General features: G+C 35.7%; 1 protein-coding gene across 2 annotated transcripts in view; it reads left to right on the plus strand.

Moving 5' to 3' along the window:
• The first annotated feature begins 205 nt into the window (after window positions 1-205).
• The window catches only part of MYBL1 (MYB proto-oncogene like 1), a 37,440-nt gene continuing 21,200 nt past the window's right edge, over window positions 206-16,445 (plus strand). For both annotated transcript variants that reach the window (XM_044245518.1, XM_044245519.1), the window contains exons 1-5: window positions 206-287; window positions 10,169-10,274; window positions 10,589-10,660; window positions 13,405-13,497; window positions 14,819-15,039. In XM_044245518.1, coding sequence (XP_044101453.1) covers window positions 268-287; window positions 10,169-10,274; window positions 10,589-10,660; window positions 13,405-13,497; window positions 14,819-15,039 — 512 coding nt within the window. In that variant the 5' untranslated portion in view covers window positions 206-267. The remainder of the gene's footprint in view (window positions 288-10,168; window positions 10,275-10,588; window positions 10,661-13,404; window positions 13,498-14,818; window positions 15,040-16,445) is intronic.

The following is a 16,445-nucleotide window of genomic DNA, read 5'->3' on the forward strand; positions in this document are numbered from 1 at the left end:
GGCGGAGGGCGGGAGCGCGCCTGCTGACATGTTGGGGACATCCCTGACCGGGCCGGGCCGGGGCTAGGAGCTGCACTGCGAGCCGGGGGCGGGTCGCGGTCCGCCCCTCCGTCCTGCCCTGCCGGGGACGTGCGTTCCACTCTCGGTCGCTTCGGAGAGGGAGCGAGGGGGAGCGGCTGGAGGGTCGGGGACAAGGAACATTCGCTTGAGGCTGGAGGAGGCTGAACTGCGTCCCCGCCCAGCCCGCGCCTATGCGGTACTTGAAGGATGGCGAAGAGGTCGCGCAGGTGGGTGACATCTCTTTGACTTAGGCCTGTTGGCAGTGTCTCGGCTCACATTCTTTCCCCTTTCCCAATGCTTCCCCGTCAGGCCCTCCCCAGGTGGGGCCAAGGTTTTCCTTCCCGCTGCCCCGCAGCCCTCTCCGGCCCGGCTGGCCCCATCGCAGCCGTGACGTGTGGAGAGTTGGGGACCCCTGTGTTTAAGGCGCAAAAAGTGAGTAACAAATGCCCAGATTGCTATAAGGAGTTGATTCTCCCCACAGCGCACATCCAGACTTCAGCCTCTCACAGTCCCCTCTTGGTCGGAGTTTCTTGCCAGGTAAGTCCGCGCTTTCAGGGAGTACTCCACGCACATAAAAGTGCTCATGGACAGCCCCGACGAATCGAAAATGGTGTTCAAAGAGATTCTTTTTTTCTGAATTACGGAATCAGTTAAAGTAGGAACTCTGTGATAAACCTGCGCTGGGACCCCTCTGCCATCTTTGCTGCCTTGACAGGTATGGAAAATCCTCTGAGGGATAGCTGAAGAGAGAGGACCTTTTTGATGCTTTCTGTAATTACCATTCCCTTGTTCTCAGCTTTATGTGTATATTTTTAGTATCTTATGCTGGGAAGTTGTTACACTGTTTCTACCAGTAGCTTGATCTTAAAACAATGTTTGATTCACTGAATATTTTTAGTGCCCGTGTTTGGCTGTGTCTGTAACTAAGTCTTGCCCAGAGAGGTAGGGCATAATATTTGTTGGAGAACTTGCTAGGAGGAATTTACTCATCTAATTTTTATTTACACGTTACTATAGTAGCTACACCTAAATTGTGTGTAGTAACCCCTTAGATGACAAAAAATGAGGTTGTCTTTTGTCAGTAGTATTAAATAAACCTGAAAAGCTGTTTGGCAGGATTTCCAAGTAGTTTTGTTTATCTAGGTTCACAGCCTTAAAGTCTTAACCAGAGAGGTATTTCTCAAGTTGAAATTTAGTACTAAGATTCATTCACTGCGGATTCCTGTTAAAAATTGGCAATAACTACACATAACATTTGTTGCTTTATTAATTTATTAATCATCTTCTGTATGTAAGGTATTTTTGCAGAAAGCAGCATAAAACAAGTCCTTTTTAGACTTATTTTGTGGCAACTGCAGTATAGGTCAGACTCCTCAGATGTAACAAATACACATGTACACTCATGTAGACCCACCTCTCTACAACAGGGTTTTCAACATTGTTACTACTGATATAATGGATTAGATAATTCCTTGTAGTGGGGGGCTGCCCTATGCTTTGTAGTATGTTTAACAGCATTCCTGGCCTCTGTCTAGTAGATGCCAGTAACACCATTTCCCTGAGTTATGACAATCAAATGTTTCCAGACATTACCAAATGTGTGTTGGGGGGGGGGCAGAATCACTCAGGTGAGAATAACTGCTCTAATTAACTTCCTAATCTTCAGAAAAGAAAGATATTAAAAGCTCCTATAATTATAATTAGCGAGGTACTGATTTAGGCCTTGTGCATTTTTAAATATACAGAATTTTTAAAATAAAATAACTTCATTAAGCAAAGTGACAAATGACTTTGTCAACTCAAAAACAGAAGTTTGTTTATATTCATTATGTGGCATTATCTATCTATCAGTATTGATGTTAATCTTATTTGAAAGAATGTCTTACCTAATGTGATCATCATTTAGTTATGATTAGACATGGATGCTTGAATGTCAGAACCCTTTCCTCCAATTGATTTTTTCTGCTCATTTTATAGTTTTTGAATGCTTCATAATAATAGACTAAGAAAGGTGAAGTGATTTAATGACGAACTTGCCTGTGTACATTATTTTCTTTTATTCACAATACTGTGAGCATTGAGATCTAAATATTAGTTGTACTGTTCACTTTTGTTCCTTGTCAGCTGTATGAATTAAAATGTATTATATAATGATTTAAAAGGCTGGAGTAATTAAATGCGGTGCGGATGAAACTATGCTCCGAATAGAGGTAGAGGATGTGGTGAGAAATTATCATCTCTAAATGCTGTATTACGTAGAGTCTTTACACTTAAATGTGTTTCAGGCTCTAAATTATATTTCTTGTATATGAAAATATGTTTTATTTATTTTAGAATGTAATAGAATGTGAAATGTTTTGAGGGTGAAGTTATTGGGCAAAGTCTGGTCTCATGCCTATTGACTAAATGTCTTATTAATAAATATGAACCTAATTTATAGTTGAGAAAGGAAATAATTTAGTCAATTTAATATCTCTACTATACAACTAAGTATTTGAATGAAAACGGTAGTTTGCTGTATAAAAGTTTTGCATAAGACTATGAGCATAAATCCTGTAATATACTTTTTTTTTCTATATGATATGGAAAAAAAAAAAAGTAAAAAAACCCTGATACCTCAGGTTGAAACAACTGGACAATGTTGGCTCTTTTGATTTTTAAGATAGCTGTAGTATCTCTGACCTAGATTTACATAAAGGAAAAGGCTCATTTAGTGTTGTGACTTTAAATAGTTTAAGATCTCACTGGGGTTTTAATGGTATAATTTACAGGTAGTATCAAAATTGGTATAAGTTATTAACGTGTATTTGATTTTTAAGCATATTTATGTATTGAGTAATTAATTTTAGTTTTTAAAAGCTAGATCTACCCTTAAAAATAAACTTTGAAAAATGTCATTTAGAAACTAGAAGACCTGTTTTAAGTTGTAACAGATTCAGGTATTTACACTTGGCAACTGGTGACTACACTAAATTGGAAAGCTAAAAGCCAGCTTTTTCATTGGAAAATGTTTTACAGTGGGTTATATGTGTGTATGGGAAGCAATTTTACTATGTTATTTCCAGCAAAATGAATGTTACGGGTGAAAGAATACTGAAAATGAGAACTGATTTTTTTAGTCAGCTTTGTCATTAACTAGCAACATTGTTTTGGAAAAGCAAGTAAATTCTATATCCCAGTTTTTAAGTCTGTTAATCTAGGCATTTGGATTTTAGGATCTGTAAATTAAGTCTAGATTTAATATTTCCCATTTTGAACCTTTTTGTAATCATCTTTGCTCATTTAAATATATATATACAAATGGAATGAAATAGAAAAGTTCAGTGATCATTTTTGTTTACGAGTAGATAGGTAGAATTCCTTAAGTATTTATTTCAGTATTGCTATTCATACTGGTCAAATGAAGTCAAATTTGTCTTACTATAATGTTGCTAGTTTGCAGTCCAGGTTTGGAAATAAAGTATTCATGTATGCAGTACATAATATTAACCACCGGGTGGCCTGATTTCACTTTTTTAAATCAACCTGGTAAATTTTCATACCTTGATTTTGAATGAACTTTTAAAAAAAATAGAATTACCCTATCAAAACAGGTAAAATTAAAGATGTAATTTTGGATTTTGATAAAAATTTCAGATTTGATAATAGTTTCTGAGTTAAAATATGATCATGTTGAAGTGATTATTAGAGCAGATTTGATAGAACTGTTGATATGTCTTTAATTTTGAACCAGTGATTCTTTTCAAATAAAAGTAAATTTAAAAAAATTCTCAAATTTTTCCTTTCAGTACCCCATTTTACTCTTTTTGCATGGAATAATTAGTATCCTTTAAAATTGAACTTCTTAAATGTTTTATCTTAATATAGTCAAGTATGAATTGTTTGTGTATTATTTCACAGGGTAAATTATGACTGTAATATCCTATTAGCTTTCACCCAGTGTAAAGTTTCTCTTAACCATTTTCCTGGCCTAATGAGTCATAATATTTGTGTGTGTGTGAGTGTGTGTGTGTGCGCGCACGCGTGCGCGCACGCACTTTATTTTGCTGTTTCATAATCACCCTAATCACTTTGTTCATTCATAATCTTTAGAAAAAAACCTTTTCATTTGAATGTAGTGCTTAGTTTATATATTAGACAGTTATATTCTTTGACTTAAATAAAACTGGCAGAGTAATTCTAGTAACCAAGTTCTGAATGAAGATTCAGAAACCAAATTCCTTTCTATTTTCACTTTGTGACTGGCAAAATAATTTCACCTAACTGCTGTCTTCTAGATCAGTCATCCTAGATTAAAAATAACTTATTTATGTAGTAAGGAGTTGATTTTATTTAGTTATTATATATTATCATCACTGATTGCTACAATATAAAAATGCTAAAAGATGATATGAAAAAGCAGAAAAAAAGAGCAGATTTGTTTTGATGGTGTCTAACCATTATTAAGCAGTGGTGAAAGTGGAATATTGGTGAGATTACTGTGGGGTTTTATCCCTTCTCTTTTTTCTTGGCAAATTGTTCACATTCTGAGGCATCTTTCTGTTGCTATTAAGGATAATGATAATTTTCTAGGATCTTATTCTGTCACATATATTTCAAAGTTACATCATTCTTTCAACAATTACTTAACCAATATAGAAATAACTTATGCTAAAACTAAGAAGTAGCTAGGTGGATAGACTCCAGGAAAGTCCCAGTGGTAGAGGATTCTAAGAATTCTACTTTAATCCTCCTCATACTCACCCACTCAAAAAACCCAGCTTCCTGAACATTGACTGGGCTGTATAACTCTCTGAAACTGATGACCATGCTGATGCAAAACAGAGAATGAAACCTCATGTAGAAATAGAAATTTCTCACAAATCAAGTATGAGGTTAAAAAATAAAGCTGAATTTTAAAGTTGGACAAGTTTTCAGGAAAATTTCTCCTTGGAAACTAGTCTTTTGGCCAAAGTGACATCTTTGGACTCATATCCTTAACTTAAAATAATTTGATAAGAATCTACAGTGAATTTTGTACAGATTAGATGTGATATAGATTTTTTTTTGAACACTCAAGATTTATATAGGTAAGTCCCCAAATTAAACATTGTTTTGAACTGGAAATAACCTAATTTTTAAAAAAAGATTTTATTTATTTATTTGACAGAGAGAGATCACAAGTAGGCAGAGAGGCAGGCAGAGAGAGGGAAGCAGGCTCCCTGCTGAGCAGAGACCCTGATGTGGGGCTTGATCCCAGGACAGGGATGATGACCTGAGCCGAAGGCAGAGGCTTAACCCACTGAGCCACTCAGGTGCCCCATAATAACCTAACTTTTAAAAGCAGTCTCAACTATGCTGTGAAAGTTGTTGGGATCTGAGGGGAGGGAATAAGAAGGGAACTTGTGAAAACCACAACTGAGGGCTGTTTGGGATGGCAGAAAGTGATAATGTTGCTGGGGACTGTTCTAGGAAAAGCTAGGCAATATTAGTAGATACACCAAAGAACCTCTTCTGTACTGAATATTTTGTTTGTTTGTTTCAGCAGGTTATGCTTCTTAAAATTCTACCATTTGGAGGTGCATTTGGATTTTGAAAGTCCTTTTTAATAAATGAGAATGTCTTTCCCCTTCTCCTAGAGGTATTTTCATTTGTTAAAAAAAAATGTTTTCTCTCATATCCACTTGAGAACAGCTGTATTGAGGGAGGTGGACATTTCATTGGGTTGGAAGAGAGGGTTATATTTTGGAATACAGAGTACTTGGAGGAGGTAATAAAAGAGTAAGGAAGATAATTCACTGATCATTAATTTTACAAATATTATAGGTACTGTGCTTGGTGCTGAGAGCTGAATGTATCAGATATGTTCTTTGCATTCCTGAACTTACTATTTGCTTGGGAAGGTTGGCATGTGTGGTGAGCATTAAAAAGGAATGATAGATGCCATGAGTACATACAGATTGGACAGGAAGCCTCAATATGGTGTTTTTTCTGATTTGGTAGCCTTCTTAGAAATTTATTAAGTTGGGGCACCTGTGTGGCTCAGTCAGTTAAACATCTGCCTTTGGGTCAGGTCATGATTCTAGGGTCCTGGGATTGAGCCCTGAGTCAGGCTCCCTGCTCAGTGGAAAGCTTGCTGCTCCTTCTTCCTCTTCCTGACACTCGTCTTGCTTCTGCTTGCTCGCTGTCAAGGAAATAAATAAAATTTTTAAAAAAAGGAAATGAGAAATTTATTAAGTCATTGGATCATGAACCATCTCCATTTTAACTATTTAATCTTGGCTAATCAGGTGGATATTTCTGGTAGCTGAAGATGGCAGCAAATTACAGGTGTTTATTTATTTAAACTTGTGTCTTTATTTCCAGATTAGTTCAACAAAACAAGCATAGGACTGGCAGATTATTGTTTTAGGGAGCAAGCATTGGAATGTTAAAATGCACTGAACTGAAGCAGATAGATAGTTTATATAGGTAGGGGAGTTGGGGATCTTTGTGTCTTGCTTGGTTAGATATGAAGAACTTTGGTCCCGGGGGACGCCAGTCTGGCTTAGTTGGTAGAACATGTGACTCTTGATCTCAGGGTCATGAGTTCAACCCCCACATTGTGCATGGAGACTTCTTAAAAAAAAAATTTGTCCTATAGAATTGACAAATCAAAGGAAATCAGAAGTTCTTGTAAAGGATCTATAGAGAGTATTAAATCTAGACCTTCATTTTTCAGTTTTGTAAGAAACTATATGTAGATATTGGGAACTATCCACATGTTCCAAATATATTACATTAGAGGTTAATCATCAAACTTGAGCTGCTTGAAATCAGAGTGTATTTTTAGAAAAGAGTTGGATATAATAAAGCAGAAATAATCTTGAATGTTGGACAGTTAGCCTATGCACATAATACTAATATTGAGCTACCTCTTTGTGCTGTGTGCTATATGAGGTGTTTTATATGTTTTTTCATTTAATTTTATCCTTAAAGATGCACTATAAGATAGGTAGTATTAATATATTATCCTTATTTCACAAACAGGTAAACTAAAGCCCTAAGAGGTTAATATGTACAGGGATGCAAAATAAGTAGTTAAGTTAAAACTAAATCTTGTTCTGATTTCAAAATATACTTCCGGTTTATCTTTGGTATCTTCCAGCTTCTTGGTATCCTCTTCCCTATTTCTCTAGTATGTGGCAGTATACTGGTTAATTAGTGCATTTTGGAGTTCAGTCATGATACATTTGGTATAACTGTGGGCAAGAAGTTACTTTTCTAAGTCAAAGTCTTCCTTTTCTGTAAAGTGGGAATAGTAATATTTCCCTCTTGGGGATGTTGTGGGGTTTTAAGACAGAAATTCAGAGACTACCTAATGTCTGGTACTTAGAAAGTTTAAATAAGTATTAGCTCTTATTATTTTCAGATTCTCATGACTGTCTTCAGTCTAACTACTCAAAATCCTCTATTCCAGTTTATCATAAAGACCTGCCCTCTTTTCTGGGGTTTCATGTTCTCAGGGCTTTAACTGTTTTCTGTATGCTGGTGATTGCCAAAGCTGTGTCTATCTGAGGCCTCTTACCTGAGCAGAAGATCCATGTGCCCATTTGCCTTCCTAGATCTGCTCTGCCCAACAGAATAGCCATTCCCCTACAAGCTGCTATTGAGCTGTTGAAATGTGGTTAGTCTGAATTGCAATATACTCTAACTATAAAATACACACTAGATTTTTTGAGACTTCAGTAAGTAAAAAAGAAATGTAAACTAATTCATGATTATGTTGAGTATGTGTTGAAGTGGTAATTTTTTAATATTTTGGGTTAAATAATTAACATTATTTTGAACTGTTTCTATTTTTAAAATGTGGCTACCAGGAAATTAGATATGTGACTGTGTTATATTTCTTTTTTTAAATTTTTTTCATTTTTTATTAACATATAATGTTATTATTTGCTTCAGGGGTACAGGTCTGTGAATCATCAGTCTTGCATAATTCACAGTACTTTCAATAGCACATATCCTCCCCAATGTCCATATGTGTTATATTTCTATCAGACAGTGCTATTCAAGATGTATTCACTTGTATATTCCTCAAGTGCTTGGAATCAGCTAGTCCAAAACTGCCTACCCTCCCCATTCTCTTCTCCCTTTCAAAGTTCTGTTTTTCCTTCTATTCTTTTTTTTTTTTTTTTACGGTTTTGTTTATTTGTTTGGCAGAAAGAAAGAGAGCACAGCAGGGGGAGCAGCAGAAAGAGGGAGAGGAAGAAGCAGGCTCCCTACTGAGTAAGGAGCCTGATGCAGGGCTGATCCCAGGATCCTGGAATCATGACCTGAGCCAAAGGCAGATGCTTAACTGACTGAGCACCCAGGCACCCCTTCCTTCTATTCTTTGTCTCAGTGGATAGCTCTGTTTATGCTCCCAAAGTCAGAAGTTTTGGAGGTATCCTTACTCCTTGCAAAATCCTCTTGTTTCCACCTTTCTTTTCTTTTAACATCCTAATTTTATTTTACTTTTTTCAGTGTTCCAAGATTCATTGTTTATGCACCATACCCTGTGCTCCATGCGATACGTGCCCTCCTTAATACCCACCACTAGGGTCACCCATCCTCCCACCCCCCCCTTCTAGAACCCTCAGTTTGTTTCTCAGAGTCCACAGTCTCTCATGGTTCGTCTTCCCCTCTGATTTCTCCCAACTCACTTCTCCTCTCCAACTCCCAGTGTCCTCCGTGTTATTCCTTATGCTCCACAAGTAAGTGAAACCGTATGATAATTGACTTTCTCTGCTTGACTTACTTCACTCAGTATAATCTCCTCCATGTTGATACAAAGGTTGGGTATTCATCCTTCTGATGGCTATAATATTCCATTGTATATATGGACCACATCTTCTTCTTCTTCTTCTTCTTTTTTAAGATTTTATTTATTTATTTGACAGAGAGAGAGAGATCACAAGTAGGCAGAGAGGCAGGCAGAGAGAGAGAGAAGGAAGCAGGCTCCCTGCTGAGGAGAAAGCCCGATGCGGGGCTCCATCCCAGAACCCTGGGATCATGACCTGAGCCAAAGGCAGAGGCTTAACCCACTGAGCCACCCAGGCGCCCCTGGACACCTCTTCTTTATCCATTCATCTGTTGAAGGGCATCTCAGCTCTTTCCACAGTTTGGCGATTGTGGACATTGCTGCTGTGGACATTGCTGCTACGAACATTGGGGTACCTATGGCCCTTCTTCTCACTATATCTGTATCTTTGGGGTTAATACCCAGTAGTGCAATTGCAGGGTCATAAGGTAGCTCAATTTTAATTTTTTGAGGAATCTTCATACTGTTTTCCAAAATTGCTGCACCAACTTGAATTCCCGCCCACCAACAGTGTTAGAGGATCCCCCTTTCTCCACATCCTCTCCAACACTTGTTGTTTCCTGTCCTGTTGATTTTTGACATTCTAATTGGTGTAAGGGGGAACCTCAATGTGGTTTTGATTTGAATTTCCCTGATGGCTAGTGATGATGAACATTTTTTCATGTGTCTATTAGCCATTCATATGTCTTCTTTGAAGAAGTGTCTGTTCATTTCTTCTGCGTATTTTTTGACATAATTATTTGTTTTTTGGGCATGGAGTTTGAGGAGTATCTTTATAGATAATTGTTATAGATAATAACAATTCTTCCATTGTTTGTTTTAACTAGATGTGACCTTGTTTTGTATTTTACCCTTAACATTGTCAGGCTCTAATAATTTCTTACTTGGGCTATTGTAAAAGATTAATAATTGGTCTTCCTTCCTCCATTTCTCCACATTCCTGCCAGTGATTTTTCTGAAACACGACATATTTGTCTTTCTCTTATTTGAAGTCCTTTAACTCTTTAGGATAAAGGTCAAATAAAGAATAAAAGTCAAACTCTTTAGCATACATAGAGGTTATCAATTGACCCCTGGTGGCTTATCATTTCTATGGTGTCAGTAAGAACTATAGCTATTACCAATCGTATGACTCTTAATTTTATATATTTTCAATAATCTAACTTGATGTATGTCTGTCAGTCTGAGTGGCTGCTTCAGTCATACCTGTATACATAGTTTCAAAGATTGAATTCACAAGTTTACATGTAATTTTTGATTTCACAATTGTGGCTTTTATTTTTTTAGCGAGGATGAGGATGATGACCTTCAGTATGCTGATCATGATTATGAAGTACCACAACAAAAAGGATTGAAGAAACTCTGGAACAGAGTAAAATGGACAAGAGATGAGGTAATTATGTGATAACGCTTACTAATTTCATACTTGTATATACTTGTTAATAATAATATTTAATAAAGATAGAAAGATACTGAAAAGCAAAACATGAGAAAAGTTATTCATCAACTAATGTGCACCTATTTTTCTTCCACTGGGGGTGTGAATGTAGTTTGATGTTGAGACTGACAGAAAGAGTAGAGTAAATGGGAAAGCTTGTATTATAGTGGCTTGTCCTTCTTCAGATGGCTGTCAGATATGACATGAAAGAATTGGAGAGTTATTGTTGGGGGAAGAAAGCTTTCTAATTTTCATTCCTGTTTTAATAGGATGATAAGTTAAAGAAGTTGGTTGAACAACATGGAACTGATGATTGGACTCTAATTGCTAGTCATCTTCAAGTAAGTCAACTATTATCTTATATTTATAACATGGATGATATAGGTCATTGGATTAAATTTGCTCTTTTTCAGAAATGTGTCTTTATTATTTTAGACTTAGGTTTCCTTTCTAAAAACATCTCTGTTGTTCTGATCTTCCTACAGTGTGGCCAAAGATCAGAAAATCTGATTTTCTAATAATAAGTTTACATAGGGGCCTAAAAAGATTACTAATCTAAAATGAAAATGATGCTAAGTTTGGTTAGGGCTTTATAAATATTTGTTGATAAACGTTAAAACATTTAAAAGAAGTTAAATGCATTGAAATATTTTGGCAGCTGATCAATAAAATCAGAAAAAGATCTTTTGAAAAATTTGTTATCTAATGTTTGCATTTTAAGGTGTTATTGATTTTTAAAAGAATTATACTTAATTGTTTGGGGCGCCTGGGTGACTCAGTGGGTTAAGCCGCTGCCTTCGGCTCAGGTCATGATCTCAGGGTCCTGGGATCGAGCCCCACATCCGGCTCTCTGCTCTGCGGGGAGCCTGCTTCTTCCTCTCTGCCTGCCTCTCTGCCTACTTGTGATCTCTGACTGTCAAATAAAAAAAAAAAAAAAAAAAGAATTATACTTAATTGTTCATCATACTATTCACATACTATTCATTAGTATGTAATTTTATAATTTACAAAATGTTTTCACATATATTCTTTTTGTTCCTTACTATATTAAAGGCAAAATATTCATATTTGAATTTCTGTTTTGACTACCGTGGGTTTCAGAAACCAGGTCACCTATGTTCTTTCTAAATTCTTATGATGCTTTTCAACATAACCTGAAAATTGAGAACAGATAATGAAAAGAGCATAATTTTTGTTATCAGTCTAAACTATATTTAAGTGTCAGCTCCATTAGCTGTTTGGTCTTAGAAAAATTATTTAACCTCTTTGATTTTCAGCTTCTTTATCTATAATATGGAAATAATAGTACTGTTTTTGTAGTATTGTTGTGAGAATTAGAAATAACATATATAGGATTTTGGCACATTCCCTGTCATTTAGCAGGTGTTCAGTAAATGCAAACTAAATTAGAAGTTATTTGTATTAGGTTTATCAGTTTATCTTCAATGATATAGCAGCAAATGAAGGAAATAGAGAAATACACAGGACATGCAGAAACTGCCTAATTATTTTGAAGAAAATGATAGCCTTAAAGTGGATCAGCATTGATGTTTAGAAGCCATAAATGAAGAAAAACAGCTTAAATAAACATAATTTGAGATCCACTAGGCACAGAGACAGCCACTGGTAATCAACATTATCCAGAATCCTGTATATGTTCACTAGTATTTTTGTAAACTCTGAATCAATCATGAAGTTAAGTGTTTTGTTATTATTATATATTTTTAATTTGTAAGAGTTACTAGGTCATGAATTGACTACTTCATTTGTTAATGATTTTTGGAATTTGGAATGTTTCCAGATAAGGCTTTTTTATCCTGGTAAATTCATTTTCCTTTTAAGCCTCAACATTTAAATAATTGAACTGATATGTTACATAATCTTTCGTATAGCTGTATTCTTTTTTCTTGATAACTTGGAGGTCATCTTTTATAAAAATCCTTTAAATACCATGCAGTGGCCTAGTAATGCCTTTAGGGGTTTTTAAATTGTAAAAAGTTAGATTTAAGTACTGCTGTACTGTATCAATTCAGATTGCTATGCTATTTGAGTTCATATGTCTGCTTTGTATAGTTTTCTGTCTACTCCCTTTTATTCCTCAATATTGGATACATTTCTTTATGGTAACATCTGTGTTAAATAACTTTGCATTTTGCTATGTTATAAGGCACACTGTAGAGATACATTCTTATAAATTAAAATAATATATATAGTCTAAGCTCTGCCAAAGGGTCTAATTTAAAAATGAATCAAGATACAGGCATGTAAGATAAATATTACAATTTAAGCTTCTTCTTCTTTTTTTTTTTTTTTTTTTAATTTGAGAGTGAGAGCATGTATGAGTTTGGGGAGAGTCAGAGGGATAGGGAGAAGCAGACTGCTTGCTAAGCAGGTAGCCCTAGGACAGGGGCTGCTTCCAGGATTCTGAGATCATGACCTGAGCCGAAGACAGACGCTTAACTGACTAATCCACCCAGGTGCCCTGAGAAATACTATAGTTCAAATAATTTTTTTTTTAAAAGATTTTATTTCTTTATTTGAGAGAGAGAGAGCACAGAGGGAGAGTGCACCCAGGTAATGACACTCAGCCAAATGTACCACAGGGACATGAGGGCCTGGGAGGGGTCTGTAGTGAGTGAGTCCAGAATAAGAGCCCAGCAGAGGGGTGAAGGGAGAAGGAGCTCCAGACGGATTCCAAAATCCACTTCTGACAGGTTTGCTCTTGGCCAACCTGCTTGAATCCACCTTCTGACCTAACCTGACATTTCTTTTTTTTTTTTTTTTGAAGATTTTATTTATTTGAAAGAGAGTGAGAGGGACAGCAAGCAGGGGAACGGGCAAAGGGAGAGGGAGAAGCAGAAGCAGGCTCCCCACTGAGCAGGGAGCCCGATGCGGGTCTTGATCCCATGACTCTGGGATCATGACCTGAACCAAAGGCAGATGGTTAACTGACTGAGTCACCCAGGGACCCCCAGTTTACAGAATGTTATTGAATACATTATTCTTGAAGACTTTCTTCTTGAATTTGGGCTGACTTGCTTTCTGGAAGACAATTGTTCAATAACAAAATCATCAATTCTTTCAGAATCGTTCAGATTTTCAGTGCCAGCATCGATGGCAGAAAGTTTTAAATCCAGAATTGATAAAGGGTCCCTGGACTAAAGAAGAAGATCAGAGGGTAATGTGTTCATATTCTTTATTTTGACTGTGTAGGTGGACTGGCTTTATTTTCTTCTTAATACATTGTTTTGTCACAAAGAATATGTTTAAATCATGTTGATTTTGATCTTTGGGTGCTGCTTGTAGAAGAATTGAAAGTTGAGTGTCTTGAAATATAGTTTTTCTGAATCATGTCAAAGCAAGTATAATATATATAGCTTTTTCTTTCTAAGAGTTTGGTTTACAGAAGGAAAAAGGCCATCAGCTTACTCTTATTTAGAGCTTAAGTTAGCAACATTTAGGGTGTGGCTTCTTGTTGAAAATAGAGTCAACATTTTCGAAACAATTTATATTTTATTTTTATTTTATCTGATAACATGATATGTAAGAAAGTCATTCTTAACTATCCCTCTTGACCTATAATAAGCCCCCAAATAAGAGAGATAGCCGAGCATCGTGTTTCTAAAGGGTTGGATGACTTAAAAACTAAGGTAATTCCTTGTCTTATAAAAGTCTGAGAAGATTAGGGATCTTGCTGCCCTCCACTAGGAATTGCCCTTTAGTTCATGTTCTTTATTGCAGAAACATTAATGTAATCTGGGAATTAGGGCATGTTTCCTACCCTGCCCCCACAACACAACAACAACAACAAAATTCACCAGGCTCAGAATTGATCTGGTTTAATTGATGGCCAGTGATAGGTTTTACAATGTGTGATCTGTATCCTTTTAGGGTGAGAAAGGAAGAAATGAAGATGGTAAATTTCTAGATCCTTCTTTCTTCCAAACTGATTTATTTGGCTTTCAGCTGAAGCTTTTAAGAAAAAAGATACAAAGTAGAAAATCTATAAGTCTCAGCATCTTTACTGTTGTCTTAAGTTAATTTTCAATGAAAACAATTTAACTTACAACTTGCTTTAATTAGCACCTTGTATTTTAGATAAGTTTGTATTTCTATACTTGGCAAATGATGAATGAGTATTAGAAATTTTGTTGTGGTTTGGATTTAATGCATTAAAAAATAGTATTCTTGAGTTACGTTTTAAAATTCTGTCAAGGTAATAATTTTTTTAATTGAGGTATCATTGACACTATATTAGTTTCAAGTGTACCACATCATGATTTGCTATTTGTATATATTCCTAAATGATCACAACAATGAGTCTGGTTATCTCTCACCATATATAGCTGCAAAAAATTTTTTCTTGTGATGAGAATTTTTAAGATCTCTTTAGCAGCTTTCAGATGTGCATTACGATATAGTCACCACACTGTACATTACATCCCCACGAGTTATTTTTTAAATAATAGTTTTTTAAACTTTGTTTTTCTGTTTCTTAGGTTATTGAATTAGTTCAGAAATATGGGCCAAAAAGATGGTCTTTAATTGCAAAACACTTGAAAGGAAGAATAGGCAAGCAGTGTAGAGAAAGGTGGCATAATCATCTGAATCCTGAGGTAAAGAAATCTTCCTGGACAGAAGAGGAGGACAGGATCATCTATGAAGCACATAAGCGGTTGGGAAATCGTTGGGCAGAAATTGCCAAACTACTTCCTGGAAGGTGCTTGTATAAGTGTATATACATTTCCCTGTACTTAAACTTAATCTTTATTAAGTTACTATTGATTATGTTTAGAAGGATCCCCATGACTTTTATTTATAATTGAAATTTAAACAGGGAATCTTTGGACCTATTTGTAATAAATTCTGTGTAAGGGATAGAACTGCTTTTTAAATATCTTATAACAGTAATTTGTGCAGTAAAATAATGGGCCTTTAGATTATGTGAACAGTTAATATACTCCCCAGATTATTTACATATCATTGCCAGTCAGACAGACCTTCTTTGTACAAACCTGGTTGGAACGGAATCTAAATGGAAGAGATTTCTTTCATATTGTATTCTATGCATAAGACCAGAGAATAGCAAATACATTGGCTGAAATAAGCTATGGCAGTTCATTAGAGAAAATTCAGTTCTTAATTATGGTATGATTCAAATCATGGGAGTAGTATATATATACCATGTGGCTAAAATACAAAATTTCCCTAAGGGAAGGTGATATGCCCCTGTATACATTGCACTGGTTCAAATGTTTCCTGATTGTAGTACAGTAGACCAGCAATCTTAGGAAAATCCATACCTCACTCGAAGGTATACATTTTTTTTTATTGTTGTAGTCTCTGTATGGTACTTCATAGTTCAAAAAATGCTTTTACCTATATACTTAATTTTCATATATAATGAAATATGCAAAGCAAACAATGCTATCTTTTTTTGTGAGTAAGGAAATTAAAACATCATGTTTTTTACCAAACCAGGCTTAGGAACTTCTGATGTTTTCAGCCTTTTATATATCTTTTTACTGTCCATTGAAGCTAGCCTTAATATAAAGTGTCTTAACACTTTATGTATGTAGTTGATTTTCAGTAAATGTTTGTATATTTTATGGAGGATGGAATTTATACTACAAGTAACTGTAGGTTGAAGGTTTCCACTTTATAAAGGCAAGTTTAGTTAAAAAGGGAACCAGTGAACTCTTTCTAACATAGGTATTGTAGTGAAAAAATACTGGGTTTCTCTAATTTGTGGTTTGTTTTTCTTGACCATGTTTGTTGCTGGCTTTTAGGCCTTTGCCCTCTCGATGTTTTTATAAGGAACGCTCTTTTTTTCTCTTCTTGTATGGCAGGTTCATTCTTGTCATTCAGTCTTAGCTTCACCGTCACCTCACAGGGGCTTTCCTGGACCACCTATTAAATTACCCTATTTACTCACTTTTCTTATCCTACTTTAATGATCTGCATTGTGCTCATGTTTTTCTTTGCTTTTTTCCAAGTGAAGTGTTTTGGACATGTAATATTATATTATTTTCAGGTATACAACATGGTAATTTAACATTTATATACATTTTTAAGTGATCACCAAGCTAAATGTAGCTACCATCTGTCACCATACAAAACTGTTAT

Source organism: Neovison vison, chromosome 4 (assembly GCF_020171115.1).
Source record: "Neovison vison isolate M4711 chromosome 4, ASM_NN_V1, whole genome shotgun sequence".
Taxonomy (NCBI): domain Eukaryota; kingdom Metazoa; phylum Chordata; class Mammalia; order Carnivora; family Mustelidae; genus Neogale; species Neogale vison.